Consider the following 19,911-nt stretch of genomic DNA (forward strand, 5'->3'; position numbering starts at 1 on the left):
TCTATCTATCTATCTATCTATCTATCTATCTATCTATCTATCTATCTATCTATCTATCCATCCATCCATCTATCCATCTATCTATCTATCTATCTATCTATCTATCTAGCCGTCTATCTATCTATCTATCCATCCATCCATCCACCTATCCATTAAGTTATAAATGTTCACCTTTATGTAAACTCATGCATTAGCAAGACACAAATTAATTCTTTCAATAAAGTGATGTAATGCCGTTTTTGTCTTCATTACTAGATATTTTTTTATATGAATCAATTTATAGCCATTCATGGCCCGTGCATATATTGCAGTTAATTTAAAAATATAAGCACTATTTCATATGATATATCCTATACATTTTTGTTTTGTAAGTGTTATGCTGCTATGAAAGTAGCTGGAAGACAAAATTGGAGAGTAGAAGATTGTATGTTAATGGTAAATTTAATGTTTTATTGATTGTTTTATTAAACTTTCACAATTATTACAGGTTCCTAAAGACAACTGTCATTAAAACACTCAATTACAACAAAACAGCAGTACTAAACAGACCAAATTAAATGAGAAAAAAATCTTAAAATAGAGCAAAAAAGTGATTTTCTTACTTAGTTTTTTGTCTTGTTTTCAAGTACAAATATCTAAACATTCTTGAAGATACATTTAATTGAGAAGCAAAATGATTTGAGATATTAAGTCTTGTTTTCTGAAAAATTATCAAAAGTTTTTTTTGCTTAAAACAAGAAAAATATCTGCCAATGGAGTCAGAAAAATACTGTTAATTCAAATGGAAAACAAGATTATTTTTCTTGCCCCATTGGCAGATATTTCTTTTCATTTTAAGAAAAAAAACCCCTCACTTAATTTTGATACATTTTTTCACAAATAATGACATCTTAAGTCCTTTTGCTTCTCACGCAAATGTATCTAGATATTTGTAATGAAAAACAAGAAAATAATTTTTTGCGGTGACAATCTAAAACATAATATCTCATATTCACAATCATTTAGGAGTCTCCACATATACTTATGTGCAAAGTTATGAATTTCAGTCTGACACATAAAACTGGGTTTGCGTTAAAGTGCTTGCGTTCGTGTACTTCACAGTTTAAACTATAAGTTGAGTCGATATTTACTCTAAATTCACTAAAACAGAACTAGTTAAGAATGTTTATTGCATTATTTTAGTGTTGTATGGGTATTTTTTGTATTTGAGCATCTTTACCACGTGTTTTTATGGTAGTTGTCAGTATATTACAAAGGTATAAAACAGATTTTAATCCCTCAGTAGATTGGTATTTTGACATTATATCAGTTTATGAAATATATATATATATATATTCCATTTTCCAAGTTCCATTTTCTAAAACTTAAAATGCTGACATTTTTTTTACTGCAAATTTCACAAATACCACAAATGAGAAAAAAATCTTAAAATAGAGCAAAAAAGTGATTTTCTTACTTAGTTTTTTGTCTTGTTTTCAAGTACAAATATCTAAACATTCTTGAAGATACATTTAATTGAGAAGCAAAATGATTTGAGATATTAAGTCTTGTTTTCTGAAAAATTATCAATAAGTTTTTTTTGCTTAAAACAAGAAAAATATCTGCCAGTGGAGTCAGAAAAATACTGTTAATGCAAATGGAAAACAAGATTATTTTTCTTGCCCCATTGGCAGATATTTCTTTTAATTTTAAGAAAAAAAAAACCCTCACTTAATTTTGATACATTTTTTCACAAATAATGACATCTTAAGTCCTTTTGCTTCTCACGCAAATGTATCTAGATATTTGTAATGAAAAACAAGAAAATAATTTTTTGCGGTGACAATCTAAAACATAATATCTCATATTCACAATCATTTAGGAGTCTCCACATATACTTATGTGCAAAGTTATGAATTTCAGTCTGACACATAAAACTGGGTTTGCGTTAAAGTGCTTGCGTTCGTGTACTTCACAGTTTAAACTATAAGTTGAGTCGATATTTACTCTAAATTCACTAAAACAGAACTAGTTAAACCATTGGCAAAGCCTCTTGGTAGATTTAGGTTCGGATACAAGGATTATCAGTCCATTTTGACCTCAAAAAGGCCAAATATCAGACAATTAATTGGTTTGACCAATAAACCAAAAGAGTGAGTCAGTGCCGTCCACTTTTTCAACATCTTTGGTTTTGGAAATATTTTTCCATTAATTTTCCCCATAGAGATCTTTAAAAAGTGTTTGAACCAAACCAACCAGCTATGAGGAGAATTCTGCATTTTTGGAGCTTAACAGTCTTAGTGAATGGAAAAAGGTGGTAAACATTTCCTTTTGTCTTCCACAAAGTACATAAAGTCTAAACGTCTGGGAACGAGTAAATGATGATTTGGGCAAATTGTTAATTTAAGGCATTCCTAGAGCAAGACCAAGTAAAAATCAGCCAAAAGCAGCGAAATAATAATGAATGAAATGAGAACACATGAGGAATGGAGTATATATTTCATGCTCTACAACACTATTTACCTCCGATCAAAGCCGAGTCACTGTTGATAGCATTGACTATTGGCTCACCCGTATTTACTGAACCCACATGATCTACAGCAGAGAAGAGAGACAGACAGACAGACAGACAGACAGAAAATATCAGACAATTAATTGGTTTGACCAATAAACCAAAAGAGTGAGTCAGTGCCGTACACTTTTTCAACATCTTTGGTTTTGGAAGTATTTTTCCATTCATTTTCCCCATAGAGATCTTTAAAAAGTGTTTGAACCAAACCAACCAGCTATGAGGAGAATCACAGCATTACGAAGCATTTATCGCTCGAAGGTCGCGGCTCATTGAATACGCCAGAGCTGCTCGATGAAGGAGCGATGCAGCACAAACGCAGAGGCAATCGAGAAATGATTATGCAAATGAAGGTCTTTCGCACGCAGATTAATACAGTGATCAGCCATTACCATCATTATTGCTCTAATTTAATTAGCACTGCGGATGTATTCAGTGAGCCGGCGAACGAAAGTTTGCTGAGATTCGACTTTCAGCAGGAATCTGGCCAGAAAAACTCAACAAACTAGAGAGAAGTTTGGAAAACAAAGCCTGAAGAAGATACAGATGCCTATAACTGTTCTATCTATCTATCTATCTATCTATCTATCTATCTATCTATCTATCTATCTATCTATCGTTCTATGTACGTGTTTCAACATCTTTGGTTTTGGAAGTATTTTTCCATTAATTTTCCCCATAGAGATCTTTAAAAAGTGTTTGAACCAAACCAACCAGCTATGAGGAGAATCACAGCATTACAAACTTTGATTTGGATCAAAAAAAGTTAAATTTGGTGAAAAGACAAAGATACAAGACTGAACTTTAGGGCTTTAATGCGGGAAAGAACTACAATCCTGTGAAGCATTGCAAATGACTTAAAATAAAAATCATGGAGAAATATAAAACTATTGAATTAATGAATGCTCATTAATTACATAGAAACAATTTATTTATGTTTATTTTATGTTAAAAATTTTTCTGACATGTTGGTGTTTTATCCTTCACTTGGATGTTATAAGCTGCAAAAACAAAAACTGTGTCCGTCTTCATTTCAGGCTGTAAAGCAACAAACTGTGATTACTTTAAAGAGGGCTGATTCTTTTCAGTACCCACTGTATTATTGATTAACATTGATTGAACATTGATTAACAACCCGGAGCTCACAGTAGGTCTGTAAAGTTGTTTACAATCAATTCACCTATGGAGAAAATGAATGGGATTTTGACTGTCTATAACTAAATTATTGAAGGAAGTGGGCGTCAGTGTTGATGGTGTACCTGTGAGTGAATGAGTGGTCTCAGCGGCATATGGGTTGGTGGGTAAAGATGAGCCACAGCTGGATTCGCTCAGCGGTCCGGTGACTATGACAGGACTGGTGTCTGGATACAGCAGAGCCGCCTTCAGCGGAGAGATGGAGTTAAACTGGACCACAGACAAACAGCCGGTGAAGCCCAGGGCGTTCAGACGAGCGATCTCTGGATCCACTTCACCTGACTCTGCAAACAAGAACAGGTGCATTTGAGTATTCAGTGGAGATCTAATGGAAATGTTTTAGTCTCCTGCTTCTCAGATGTTTCTCCTACGAAAAAGACAAATGTAATCTCACATATGTCTCCTCTAGAGTTTTCAATGAGATCTCAGTATCTCCAGCTGAACTCAGATTTACCAAGATCGCAAAGTCTACAATATTAAGTCATACATCTTAAAACTATCTTAATGGTTTCTCCAGGATAGCAATTAAATGGAGATCTAATGGATTTTCTGAAGTATCCTGCCTCTCAGATCTTTCTCCTGAGAAAAAAAACAAACAAACTCAATGATCTCACATGTCTTCTCTTGAGTTTCAGAAGAGACCTCAATAGCTGTTTCCATCCAAAGTTGCGAATTTAACTTGTGTGCAAAAAAACCTGAAATATCACATAAAACATTTGCGAATAAGCACCGTTTCCATCCAACAAGTCAAAGAGAGCAAACTTGTCACTTCCTGATAAATTGGCACTAAATATCACTAAGAAAAGTAGGACGCAGACTTTGCTCAGGCATTTCAGAATGACCATAACAACATTTCAGATGCCGTGAAAAGAGATCAGTCCGCCAGTTAGTCAAGTTATGCCATCCCATTGCTCAAAGTCACATGACTTTTTTGATGCTCATGGAGGAATTTATTCAGCAAATGGTTTTCCATCTCCCATTATTCGCATTAACTCTTTTTCGCACAAGTCAAAAACTACCTCAAGCGAGCATGAAAATGTCTAAATTTGGCGTTTCCCATCACTCGTTTCTGATGCAATACTTCAAAATGCGCATAAAAACCGGGTGATGGAAACAGCTACTGTCTCAAACTGGCCTACTAAGGTACTATAATCTGCAATATAAAGTGATAGATCTCAAAAATATCTCATTGGTTTCTCCAGGATAGCAATTAAATGGAGATCTAATGAAAATGTTTGGTTGAGTTTCCTGCTTCTGAGATGTTTCGCCTGAGAAAAAGACTCACAAACGTCTCCTCTTGAGTTTCAGAAGAGATCTGCAATCAAAAGTCAGAGATCTCGTTATGAACTCAAACATTTCTCATCAAATTCTCCCAAGACCAAATGATCTGAGCTGCTTCCACATTCATTTTACAGACTGTATGTCAACTACTGACTCATTTCAGAGAATTCAGGAGAAACATCTGAAACAAGATTTACCGACACATAACATGAGAACTCCATTAAGCTCAGGTAACATTCATCACAGCCTCTGTAACGAGATGCGAGTCTCACTTCAAACGTACATGGACAGCGGCGACTGAACACAAAACCATGCGATCCAGGTTTTGTACCAAACATCTCGAGTGAAAACTGCACGCTGCAACGGCAGTGAACTGAACACATCGAGCCTGATGAAAGTGCTTTTATTCAGACACTGAGCCACAGGCGGCTCGATGGCCCATGGAAAGAAAAAACACAACGTAGTCGACAGATAACAAGCGCATGAAGCTTTTTTATTCAACATCAAGATTTTAGGTCTGCTCTTTACTTTACATTTTATATTATCAGCATTGCAGTTTGAGTGAACAATTCACCCTATAAAGCTACTGTGTGGTATTTGATATGCAAATTTTAGGCTTCCAAATGATCAACATGATCAAAACTTTGCTGTTAAACCTGTTTCACACTCAATCTCCTCCATGCTTCTGTCGTCTGATTGATAGTTTAGAGTTTACTCAGTCAAAGCTCTTGTAGTGTAACAGTAGCTGGAGCTTCGCGTGTCTTTCTGCTGTCAAATCTTGACTGATTTTGATCAAGTAAGCGTCAGAATAACTGCAGTGATATCTCCAGATGAACACTTACTGGACTGAAGCAGCTCAGCTTTACTTGATTCTCCATCATTCATGTTTTAGAGTCTCAAATCTGATCCTCAGGATCTTTTGAGGAGCGTTTGTTTCCAGAAGCTTTACTTTCACTGTTCCTCAGCGGAGGAATGATCTTCACAAGCCTCCAGAACATCTCACATCTTCTGAGGAGCCTTTATTTCTTCAGCTCTCAATCACTGCATTATACGTTTGGATCATTTCAATCTCATCTTACTGAGACACATTACTGGAGATAAAGAGCGACGACTGATATTTAGAGCATTTTATGTGAATATCTGCTCTACTGTTATAAAGATCTCATTGATTTACATTACAAGCATATAAATATCAGCATCTAAGGCAAATTGCATATTTTTGCTCAGTTTGAGACTGAATAAAATTGAGCTGTTCTTTTCTCAATATTCTCTCTTGACTATGAGCCATAAAAGCTCGATGGATCAAATATGATACTCAACAAAAAAAGCATATGCAAACTTTTTCAAAGATTTTGTCTACAGGTTCAATTATTATTTCATATGTCAAGTTTTACAAGGTTAAATGGAAAAATGAGCATGAATGGTCTCAGTATTTGGTGTGTCTCTATTTTGACATGCACCTGATGATCTTATTCTCCAGCTTGATTCTGAGCATCTGCTTGCAGTCATTTCAGCTCAGAACTGGTGTAATATTAATCTTCAGGAGCTCGATGCAGGTTTCACATTTGATTTAGTATTCATTACAAGTCGATTTCTGGCCGTGATCGATAGTGTTTGCTGGAAATGACACACAGGCCGCTTTCAGTGACACACTATCTGAAGAGTTACAGCAAATGTGTTTCATGTCACATGTTCATATGAAAGGTCATATGGATGCACACGCTGCCCCGCGAGAATGTTTCCCTCCATAAAACACCGCCAAACTTGACCTGTACATCATTACGAAGAGAATGAACCAGCCTAATTTGGCTCATGAGGATATTTGGGTAACTATAGAAATGACTGCTGGGGGAGATACAGAATAAAACAGAGCTCACTGATCATGTGCAATCGTAAAGCTCCTCATTTTCTTAATATCTGTAAACCCTGCCAGTAAATCTTACAAAAATATAATTTCCAAAAGTCAATGTTATATTTGTGCAAAAAAAAGTCTATTTTTAGGACCATTATGAATTTTTGTCATGCAGTTCAAAAACTCATCCTGAACAAAAAATATAATTAAAATCTGAAAAAATAAAGGCATTATAACAAATATTACAATGCTATTTACTTACAACTGTACTTTATGGGGAAAAAAAATAAAATAATAATAATAATATATATATATATATATATATACAAAATAAAAAAATATTTATATAATAAAAATATTATGAATATATGTGATTAATTGTCATGAAAAAAATGTCACAATGCAAAATAAACACATAAACAAACAAACCTCCTAATAAAAGGCTTTTTTAATGCATGCAGTTCAAAACTCATCCTGAACAAAATGTTTTATTAAAATCAGAAAAAATAAAGGCAGTATAACAAAAACTACAATGCTAGTTGCATATTGTGCTTCATTTTAATGAAAAAAGTCACAATGCAAAGACAAACAAACAAAAATCATCCTAATAATACTTTTTTAATACAAAACGTCTTCCTGAGATTCCCCCTGCAAGCTTTGTATTTTCAAACTTCTGCTGTATTATTTATTAACTCAATGTTTTATTCATCTATTCGGGTTTTATGACTAGAAAGCTGCTGCAGATCTTATTTATAGACATAAAAAATTAAACTGACCCATTTGCCGTCCCCCCAGATGACAATAATAACATGTAAAGTCAATATTAGTCTTATCTGAAGTAAATAGGACAACGCGTACTCTGTTCACTCAGATTGAAGAGTTCACCCGACTGCACAAACAAGCTCCTGATGCTTCCGCTTCCTCCAGACATTTCAGCATCCGTGATGCTTAGAAAACCTCTAAAATGAATATAATAATGGCCACTTAACTGACCATCTGCATGTCGCTGAGGTCAGAACTCGATTGTGATTCAGAGACATTTCCTCCTTAATACAAAAACACTCTGGTGATGTTCAGAATAGATTATTACTGCTTGTCAAATAGCACATATGTAAGACTTTTGGTTTTTGCTCATTTATTATGAAAACATTTAGCTTAAACTTAAAAAAAATATAATTAAGTCTATTTTTAGGACCACTACAACTTTTGTTCATGCAGTTCAAAAACTCATCCTGAACAAAAATTTTAATTAAAATCAGAAAAAAATAAAGGCATTATAAGAAATATTACAATGCTATTTACTTACAACTGTACTTTATGGAAATTTATATATATATATATATATATATATATACAAATAATGAGAATTTAGTGGCAAATTGTGATTAATTGTCATGAAAAAATGTCACAATGCAAAATAAATACATAAACTAACAAACATCCTAATAAAAGGCAGCTTTTAATGCATGCAGTTTTATGCTTAATTGTCATGAAAAAAGTCACAATGCAAAACAAAACGAAACAAACAAAAACGAACCTCCTAATAATAGACTTCTTTTAATGCATGCAGTTCAAAACTCATCCTGAACAAAATGTTTTATAAAAATCATTTAGTTTAAACTTTTGAAATTCTGCTTCAAAAATCATTGCCATATGAGCAGTCAATTAAATTCATTTTGAATCGTTGTGGACATTTCAAAATTAGAAGTTCAAATTCAAATATTTAATCTGTGGAAATCTCCGTCTGACAGTTTACAGTGATTTGACTCACCGCTCACTTTTCCCAAGACTATCGATTTGATGGCCTTGAACTCAGTGTCCGATGTTAGATTGAAATATTCCTTTGCATGCTGATCGACCTACAAAAAACACAACAAGGCACAGTTACAATTTTATGACAGCATCATGTTTGTTCATAAGGGCATATTCATCCGCAAGCGTTTTAATTAAAACTGATCTTCAAAGTAATTATAAAACATGTCACTGCACGCTGTCAAACTGCAGCCGCTAGCTGGTTCAACACCAGAGGAAGCGCTTCGGTCCGGCAGCATCTTTGCATTCAGAGTGTGCTTATTGCAAAATAGTCAATGACAGAGCGGCGCTGACCAGCTGACTGACCGTTATTGACCAGCGCATGTCACGCATCAGACCAATCGATTTCACCTGGACACTCAAAATCAAAGTCTCCATGTGATCAAAAACTTCATTTCAAATTCATGAATATATGCATAGCTTGTCAAGGATGTTCTGTTTAATAGTTTGATGCATTTTGCAGCTTTTTAAAGGGTTTAAAGGAATATTCTGGGATATTATCAACTTATTTATCGACTTCTTTGCTACAGCCGTTTAAGGCAAGACACTACAAGTTAATAGGGTAACATATTAACTAACTAATAGATATCAGCATACTTTCCCCAGGTGATTAATCATTTAAGACAATTGTTTTGTATTACAAATTTTCTGAAATGTTAAATATGCAAATGATGCATTATCTAATTCAAAATTCGTGTTTCATTTAGTTGACATATTAAAGTGAAAGATTTGACAGAGATTTTACTTTTTATCACTCTATAAATCAGAAAACACTTTAAACAGCCAGAAAGAAACACACATTTTCACCATGTTTTTAGGATTACAATGTTCTATAAATCAGTGTGAATGATATATGACCAAACCCCTCTATAAAAACCTTCAGAATGTATAAATAAGAATAAAACTGTAAATGGTGTATGCACAGTAAGTACTAATGAAGTGGAGAAACAAACTCATCAAACTAAGAGAAAACGGCCCTTAAAAATATGTCTTTTAAACGAAACAGAAGCAGTTCGATAAAGTGCAATAAAATAAACAGTTAAATGTGTATTTTGGAAGTTTTTTTCCCATTAGACTCAAGCAGTGTTATTATAGTTAACTAAAACTAAAACCATAAAAAAAGCAACATTTTAATCTAGTTTAACTTGACACACTAAAATAACTCAAAAATATATAAATGATAAAAACTATATACTTATTTAAAAACAACAAAAATGTATAAAAGTTACAAAAACACACAACAAAATTGCTAAAACTTTAACTAAAATGAACATGAAAGCAGAAAATATCAAAATAAAATCTATTTCAAAATATTAACAGAAACTATAATAGTATGTCAAAATTATAATAGTATAATTTTGTACTATAATAGTACAAAAAATATAATAGTATCTCAAAGATGCTAAAATAACACTGATCTGAAATCTGACAATTATGGAAGCAAAATAGCCTAAAAAACAAACAAACAAACAAACAAACAAACAAACAAACAAACAAACAAACAAACAAACAAACAAACAAACAAACAAACAAACAAACAAACAAACAAACAAACAAACAAACAAACAAACAAACAAACAAACAAACAAACAAACAAACAAACAAACAAACAAACAAACAAACAAACAAACAGTGTATTTTTGCAAAAGAAAACGGCCCTTAAAAATATGTCTTTTAAACGAAACAGAAGCAGTTCGATAAAGTGCAATAAAATAAACAGTTAAATGTGTATTTTGGAAGTTTTTTTCCCATTAGACTCAAGCAGTGTTATTATAGTTAACTAAAACTAAAACCATAAAAAAACAAAAACATTTTAGTTACTTGAAATAAAATAAAATAATATATATATATATATATATATATATATATATAAAATTTTATTTTAAGTAACTACAAACAAACAAACAAACAAACAAACAGTGTATTTTTGCAAACATATTTCCCATGGAAATCAACAGCATGTCACAGATGCTGTATGTTGAGAATAGCCAGAAAGTCCCTTCAGTCCTGCTTTGATGCAGAATAAGAGAGGTGGACTTTGAGCGGCGTCGAAGTACCTGAATACTGAGCGTCTCTGTCAGTCTCTGGACGCTCACGCGGTGGAGAAGCCCGTTGGCCAGATTCCTGCCGCTGGCTCGGAAAACCTCCGCGTCTCTGTTGTGCTGCAGTTTGTACCTGACGTCCAAATGTCCTTTAGAACAAAGAGCATTGGATTTCTCAACAGGCTTTATATGGTAAAAAGTCACTGTTTAACCGCAGTAAACATCAGCATGCGACAGAAGCCAATGTGTTTTGCAACTACAAAGCTTCTTCTTAAGAGGATTAAAATTTTATCCTCTATGAAACAAAACAGATGCGGAAATAAATTAAAAAACTAATGCGTGGAATTAATCATGCATATCACCTCAGGTGAACTTAATAGTTCTTTACAAATCTAGTTTTTAAACATGTAATCATACACTGCCATTCAAACGTTTTGGATCAGTAAGATTTTTTGTTTTTTAAAGAAGTCTCTTCTGCTCATCAAGATTGCATTTATTTGATTAAAAATACAGAAAAAACAGTAATATTGTGAAATATTATTACAATTTAAAATAACTGTTTTCTGTTTGAATATATTTTAAAATGTAATTTATTTCTGTGATGCGCAGCTGTATTTTCAGCATCATTACTGCAGTCTTCAGTGTCACATGATCTTCAGAAATCATTCTAATATGCTGATTTGTTATCAGTGTTGGAAACATTTTTGCTGCTTAATATTTTTTGAAACCTGTGATACATTTTTCATGATTCTATGATGAATAAAAAAGTTCAAAAGAACAGCATTTATCCAAAATAGAAATCTATTCTAACAATATGTTTTTACTATCACATTTTTATCAATTTAACACATCCTTGATGAATAAAAATATAATTTTCTTCCAAAAAAAGAAGAAAAAAAAGTACTGACCCCAAAATTTTGAACTTATAAAAATATTTATAGTTCCAAAAGATTTCTATTTTGTATTAAAGCTGTTATTTTTTACTTTTATTCATCAAACAATTAAAAAAAAAGTATCACAGGTTCCAAAAAAAAAAAAAAAGCAGCAAAACTGTTTCCAACCCTGATTTCTGAAGATCATGTGACACTGAAGACTGGAGTAATCATGCTGAAAATTCAGCTGCGCATCACAGAAATAAATTATATTTTAAAGTATATTCAAATAGAAACCTGTTATTTTAAATCACGATAATATTTCACAATATTTGGATCAAATAAATGCAGGCTTCATGAGCAGAAGAGACTTCTTTAAAAAACATTACAAATCTTACTGATCCCAAATTTTTGAACGGCAGTGTGAGTGGGTTTTGCATGTGACAAATATTAAACGTGGCATGTTGCTATACGGCTGTTAGCGTGCTTGTTTCTGTGCTAATGGATCAGCTGTCTTTTGCTTGCAATTTTTGGGTGAACTGTCCTGTTAATTAATGCATATGGACACTGAGAAATAAATAAAAATGGCATGCAACAGGAACAGGAAGCTGTCAAAGCAGCCGGCGGGGTTCTGGAGGCTGTTATGGACTTTCTGCATAATTGCACTAGCAGGTATTAACGCCACAAGCTGTCTGCTGCTTGCTCTCTGTGTGTGCCGTGATGAGCCAGATCCACAGTTTACTGAATTCTGCTGCTGCTGCGGCGGCGCGGGACGCCACAATAATTGGCCCTAACAGCATGCCAAATAAAACAAGACTATTTTGGGTAACATACTTTGATGTTTTGTAATTAAAATAGTATTTATTAAAACTAAATCTACACAATTTTATATAAGCATCCATTCCAACAAGCTCAAGTAATTCACTACGCTGTGTTCTAACTTATTTTAGTATTATATATATACAGTGGGTACGGAAAGTATTCAGACCCCCTTAAATTTTTCACTCTTTGTTATATTGATATCTATATATATATAAATATTTTGAATTATCTTTGACTTTTTTTATTTAAAATTTTAGTTTTAAGTTTTTGTAATTGATATGTTTGCTATTTTCTTTCTTTTAAATATTTCTATTTAGCTTTAATTTATTTGTTTTAGTTTTATTTTCAGTTAGTCACCAAGATAATATTTCAAATTTTCGTTTAAATTTTTTTAACTTTACATTTTTCATCTATTATAGATATTTTAGTTCATAACAGCTCTATTTCAACTATAGAAAACTATTTTTACTAGTTTAGATTTAGTTTTAGTTAACGGTTAAAAACTCTGGTTCTAACCTGACATGATGCAATACATTTCCAGCAACAATTAATATTTTTCTGAACACGATTAAAACAAAACATTGGGACGAAAATGCAGATTTACGTGCTTGGTTAGCGATTCAAATCAAACTTCATGAGCATTTTTACATGATTCATTAAAAGAATTGGCTCAAATGAATAAACTTGTCATACTGTATGTTTTGCAAAGATGCAATAGAAAGACGTTTTGTATTATTTCTGTCTTTGCATTATTTTGTGGCTGAAATATAATTGTTACATGAAAAAAATGTTTTCTTGCATCATGCTTGTTTACGACAGTGATTCAAATCACACTTCATGAATCTTTTTGAATGATTCACTAAAAGAACTGTCTCAAAAGAATCTATTAATCAAACTACATTGTATGATTTGCAACGAATACGCAATTCCGGGACACTTCGTGGCTCGCAGCTTGTTTATCCCATCATCACGTTTAATTCTGAAAACTCACAACTATTTTAGTATTACTATATCAATATATATTCATATTTTGAATTAGCTTTTTTTTTGTAATTTCATTTTAATTTTAGTTTAAGTTTTAATAATTTTGTTATGCAGTTGTGTCATTTTTATCCATTTTTCTTTTCAAGTAAAATATAATTTTGACACGAGAAAAAGGTTTTACTGCATCACGTTTGGTCAGGATACAGTGATTCAAATCAAACTTCATGAGTCTTTTTGCACGATTCATTAAAAGAATCCGCTCAAAAGTGTCAACTGGTTACTCTATGTTTTGCAAAGATGCAATAGAAACATGTCTTGTATTTTTACTGTCTTCGCATTATTTTGTGGCAAATGGAAAAAAAAAGGTTTTATTGCATCATGTTTGATAAAGATCAAATTTGCCATGATTCACTAAAAGAACTGTCTCAAAAGAGTCTTTTAATCATCCTACACTGTATGATTTGTGAAGATGACGCAATAGAAAGAGGTCTTGAATGTTTATTGCATTATTTCATGGCTCTCAGCCTGTTTCTCATCACATTTAATTCTGCAAACGCGCAGTTTGACTAAAATATAATTTCCCTTGCCGTGGCAGATTTATAGCACAGGAAAGCCTAAATGATGTGCCTCTGATGTCAGGCTGGTGTTTTCTGGATGAAAGTCGAGTAACTTTTTAAATTAAGAGAGCATCTGAGAATCTGGCATGCAGAGCTTGAATGCAGCTTTTCTGGTGCGTGAGATCACAGATGCATGTTTACTCGCGCTCATGAACGCGTGGCAGTCTCACGAGGGAATAAGTCCCCCACCGGCCGTTTCTTTCACGGCTTTCCCTCACTCTTGCAGGATTTCACACAATATAGGAAGTAATTTAGTGTGGCTGGTGTGTTGAGAGATTCCCCAGACTCAAGCTAATCCACGTGAATGTGCTTAGAGAGGAGAATCAGAGCGTTTCAGACCGTTTCTGTCGAGCAGGACGGCGAGGAACTCTCTGTAGTATGAGCTGATGTAAAGCAGCAGCGCCGGCGCTTGGCTCGTCCTGAAGCTCAGCGAAACGTTCTCTCCTCTCAGCGTTAAATCAGAGTAGATGGAGGACGACTGAGCGCTGACGTTCCTGTTCAGCTCGTACGGCTCTTTGAACGTGTACATGACTGATGTTCCGGGTTTGAAGAAGGCAGAAACGTCTAAAAGAGAGATTTAACGCACTGGGATTAGGATTATGGATATACATAACTATCATAAGATGGTGTAAGATCATTGTGTCATGTTGTCTTACAGGTAGGGCTGGGCAATATGGACAAAAATATAATCAAATATTTTTTTCTGTATAGTTTTATATCAATATGTACCATTAATAGGGGAAATAAATATATTTTACATGTTTGTTACATCACAAAATAAGATTTTTAATTATGGCCCCATGAAATCCAATTAATTTTTTATGGATTCTGTGTTTCAATACAGTTATATTTGAATGATTTAATACCAATTTATCACCAAAAAATGGTGCCTAATGAAGTGAATTCATAAAACTTAAAAAATGTAATCAATCTTTTGAAATGTAATCAAATGAAAATGTAGTAATTCATTTACAACAAAACATTTTTAACATTTTATACTTAACAATTTTTTTGTCAAGATAAAGTACTATACAATAGTAATATATTTCCGTAATAATTTCATCAAGTTAAACCAAACTTTTATTTTGGTGGTTTGTTGCAAAGACTTTTGAGTGTCAGTATATTTTACGATTGCTTTAAATAAATTAATAAATGAAATTAGCAAATAAATGAAACAGTAAAATGCTCATGAAGTGCAGCCCTGGAGAACTGTTAAAAGTCATTTTTGGTAACTGAAATAAAATAAAATAAAATAAAACTTGATGAAAAACTTAAACGTAAAAAGTGAAAATTAGAACTGGTGCCTTGAAAACTAACTGAAATAAGTTAAAGTACTAGAATTACTGAAAGAAATAACAAATAAAAGTAAATATATATAAAAAGAAACTAATAAAATGACTAAAGCACATAACAAAATTACTAAAATGTAAAGGTAAAGGTAAAGTAAAACGAAAACTGAAAATATAAAAATAAGCTAATTCAAAATATTAATAAATACTATAATAGTATATAAAATATACCAAAATAACATGAAAATAAAAGAGAAAATAGAAAGCATTAGTTAGCAAAATGTCATTATTATTATTATTATTATTTTATTTGAGTAAAATATCTGTGTGAATATTTCAGTTTCAGTGTATTTTATGATAGCTTTTATTAAATGAAATGCTCATAAAGTCTGGAGATGAAGTTTATTATAGTTTATTGTACATTTATTTATTTATTTATTTTAATAAATATCGATGTTGTTTTGTTGCCCAGACCTACTGTCAGGGCAAAAAAACAACAACAACAACAACAAACCACATTTGCTTTGTTAAAATTAGTGCTGTCAATCGATACATTTTTTTTTACTAATTAATCACACATTTTTCTGAAATTAATCACGATTAACCGTGATTAATCCCACCTAACATTAACATTTTTAAATATACTTTTATATTGTAATAATTTCACATTCAATCTTCAAATTAATGTACAAACAACATAAAGGCCAGTATCAATGATGCCAATACTGATTTCTCTATAAAATTGCCCCCCCCCCTCATATTTAACCATTGACTATAGCCATTCAACATTACAGTATAATTGAGAACTATCAATTTTAACATTTATTAGACTTTAAAAAATAACTTCTAATTTAAGTGAACTTAAAACAATCTTCACATAAACTCATTATAATAAATGTCATATTTACCTGTGCCCTTCAGCAGAAATATACAGAAATTTAAATGATCAAACACTAAATTCTAAATTAAAAGTTATGTTTTCCTCTTTTTTTCTTTGTCCTTTGATTAATAGACATCACAGCAGCTGGTTATTAGGTTGTTTTGGCTGCTATTTCTTTAAGAGCTGCCGCTGCTGAACATGACGCGGATCTGACACGTATCATATTTTCTCTCAACTGTTTTGACCTTTTCTGACCCACTTCAGGTCTGAAAGTCTCTATTAATGAGCTGACGAGTTACATCGGGTGTGTTAGATGAGCGAGACAGTGCTGGGCTGCTCGAGGCCAGTTTTGAAAACCATTTCAGACATATGTTCTTAAATGTGACTCATATAAAATATATTACATGCATGCACACTTTTAAGGCGGCTTTAATCGCCTTTTTGGTAACTTCATGACTTAACTGACCACAGCATAGCATGCACGTAGTTTATTTCGTGCTTTGATATGAAAGGATACAGGCTACAGCGTGCGGAAATTAGAAAGTTGATTTATGTTAATTCTTTGATAAATCCTGATATCAATGCATTGCCCAGCCCTACTATTGGAGTAAAAACCACCTTGAACCTCCTGAGATTCAGTACCTTTATGGCAGAAGGTGCCGGTGAAGGCCGAGAGGCTGCAGTCGCAGGTGAAGCCGCTGTGATCCTCCACACAGCTGCCGTGATTCTGGCACAGGCCGCCGTAGCTGCTGCAGTGTCCAGGACACCCGGGCGTCACTTCGGGCGTGATCTCCGCCCGCTCCTCCAGATCCAGAGTCTTCCCGTTCAGCTTCAGCGAGCGAATGCAGCCCAGGAAGCCCTTCTGTCTGGAAGCCGTTCCTCCTGAAGACGCAAGCAGAGTTTACTCTCAGGTGTGAATCTGAAAGCATACAGCTGTCAAGGCTCTGAGAAAAAGCCATTAAATGACAGCAAAGTTACAGGAAAAGACGGCTTTTATCACGCAGACAGCATAATCTTCTTGCATGCTATCAAGGGTTTGAGTTGCAGCAGGCAGTTTTGTTCAGCGAACCCGAGCCTCCGTTCAAAAACAAACGATCGCTGACCCTTTTTCTTCCACTGATGCTATCAGTCTTTCACAGCGTTTTGTCCTTTATATGGTCATTGCTTGGGGAAGAATATTGTGTTTTTTTGCAATCTCTTCCTGCAGACGATGAGCTATAAATACAGAAATAATGCGCTCTCCAAATATTAGTACTCAGCGGTTTAGTGCTAATTCGTTTGAGCGAACACCTCACTATGCCAGCTGTGCCATGTTTAAGCAAAAGTTGGAAATGCTGTTAAAACAGGAGTTATAGGAGGCAAAGACAAGCGTGTTACCAATCTACACGAAACACAAATCACTATTACATTTCTATAATATTTCTTACTTGGACATAAATCAGAGCAAATGGAAAGTTGTGTTTAAATCTTCATCTAAAGTACTTATATGAGATCTTAATGTCTCAAACTATTAAGAATTATTTTCAATACTGTAATAAAGTAAAAAAAATACTATAATACACTTATAATTCACTTATAGTTTGTGATTGCAATTGTGTCATTAATATGCAAAAAAAAAACTTGATGCTAAAATATGCAAAAATAGAAATAATTAAAAATAGAAAATTAAAACTATTAAACTAAAATAAATAAATTAATTAAAATAATATCAAAATAAAAAAATGCAACAAAAATATATTAATAAATTAAAATAGAACAATTTTGTTATTGTTAATATTTATATAATAATATAAAACAAAAAAAATCTTAGTGGTCCTAAAATATGCAAAAAATATATTAATAATTTTAAATAGAACAATGTTGTTATTGTTAACTAAATCTGAAGCCATTAAATTAATCAAAATAATAAAAAAACGCAAAAAATACATAAATAAATAAATGATCCTAAAATAAGCAAATAATAATAATAATAATAATAATCATTTAAAACAAAAAGTGTTGTAGTTAACTAAAGGAAATACTATTAAATTAAAACTATTATATTCAATAAAATAATATGAAAAATATAAAAAATTACATAATTTAAAACAGAAGTGTGTTGATATTCGTATTGTTAATTAGAACTAAAACTATTAAAGTAATTCAAATAAAATCAAAATGCAAGTTGTTAACTTAAACTAATGAAAAAAATCAATAGCTGAAAAAAGTTGGAAACAACAACAAAAAACAAAACAACTGTGCTCAGATACCAAAGTCAGAGATCTTCATGATATGAGCTTCAATATGAACTCAATACGTGTTTATTTGTATTTCTCCAATAGAACGAGAGTGATGTTTAATAAGTATCGCTTTTTATTTCTCCTCTTTCCTATTACTTGTTTCGCTTCTGTTTCAGTTTTTATAACCATTTCTTACAATGTGTAAGTAAGTTGTTGTTTTTTAGCATGTAAGTTTGGCAGTGTTATTTTTTAGGATTACTGATAAACTACTGTCGTTTGATTTGTATTATTTGTATTTGTTATTTATTTTAATTTTAGTTAAATGATGTCTGAATTTATTATGTCTGTATAGGTCTTTTATTAAGTTTTAGTTTTATTTAATTTGAGTTATTTTAATACTTCAACAAACTAAATGGAAATGAAATATATATATTGAATTAGTCGCTTTGGATAAAAGCGTCTGATAAATGACTAAATAAATATTTGAGATGAATCATAACTGAAGGCTCTTGAGCGGAGAAGGAGCGACCGTTGAGCCTCATTCGAGTCTGCAGCAGCCTATCAAAGCTGATAACTTGATAAAAATGGCTTTCTTTCTCATGTTATGAGCTGAACAGAATATCCGCGATACTGAGAGCGTCTCCTGGAGTCGAATGACTGATCTATTTTACCCAGAAGACCTCAGACCTGCATTATAAACTGGCTGAAATAGAGTTCTTCATGAGCAGGCGGCCGTATCTCAACAGTCATGGGAACCTGCGAATCCAATTGCTGCAGAATGGAGCTGTAAAGATTGAACTATAATGACACTACTTTCCTAACACTTACTGGAAAACTTCAATTCATTGGTACTGAATTCCTCCAACACAGAGACACCTTTCAAATTTGCCAGCTGCTCGGTCAAGGTCAACACATCTTCAGCTTCACAGAAAGCACTGGCATTGAGAGTCACAGCATCAGACTGTTTCAGCCCTTCAGAGTCACACGAACACGAAAGATGTCCAGAACTGGTCTCATATTTCACCCCAAAGATCAAAAGATTAAAACATACATTTTGCATAAAGAAAATGAAGATCTCCCCCCTTTAGAAGTATTACTTAGAAATGAAGTCAAATAATTTAAAGTACTAAAATCACTAAAAGTAAAGCTGAAATAAATATTTAAAAAAACAAACACTAATAAAAATGACAAAATCACTAAAACTTATAATAAAACAAACTGAAAATGTAAAAATAAAAGTAAATTTAAAATATTCATAAATACTATAATAGTATATAAAGAATACTAAAATAACACTGAAATGGAAACGTAAAAATAGAAATAATAAAGCGATAATATATTTTAATAATAATAAATACTTTAATAGTATATAAATAACACTAATATAAACTAAAATAGAAATATAAAAATGTTAAATATTTGACAGCTATATTTTTAAATATTAATAGATACTGTAACAGTATATAAATAATTAAAAAAAAAAAAAAATAAAAATGTTA

At 32.5% G+C, this 19,911-nt stretch overlaps 1 protein-coding gene across 1 annotated transcript in view; it reads right to left on the reverse strand.

Annotated features, from left to right (window-relative positions):
- LOC107687381 (contactin-associated protein-like 4) overlaps nucleotides 1-19,911 on the reverse strand; it is a 119,633-nt gene that overhangs the window by 2,972 nt on the left and 96,750 nt on the right. The window contains exons 20-25 of the mRNA XM_016484676.1: nucleotides 16,836-17,075; nucleotides 14,364-14,588; nucleotides 10,745-10,878; nucleotides 8,647-8,734; nucleotides 3,808-4,026; nucleotides 2,503-2,574 (exon numbers count right to left, since the gene is read on the reverse strand). Of these exons, the coding sequence (XP_016340162.1) occupies nucleotides 2,503-2,574; nucleotides 3,808-4,026; nucleotides 8,647-8,734; nucleotides 10,745-10,878; nucleotides 14,364-14,588; nucleotides 16,836-17,075 (978 nt within the window). The remainder of the gene's footprint in view (nucleotides 1-2,502; nucleotides 2,575-3,807; nucleotides 4,027-8,646; nucleotides 8,735-10,744; nucleotides 10,879-14,363; nucleotides 14,589-16,835; nucleotides 17,076-19,911) is intronic.

This window comes from Sinocyclocheilus anshuiensis, unplaced genomic scaffold (assembly GCF_001515605.1).
Source record: "Sinocyclocheilus anshuiensis isolate Anshui unplaced genomic scaffold, SAMN03320099.WGS_v1.1 scaffold3005, whole genome shotgun sequence".
Lineage (NCBI taxonomy): Eukaryota > Metazoa > Chordata > Actinopteri > Cypriniformes > Cyprinidae > Sinocyclocheilus > Sinocyclocheilus anshuiensis.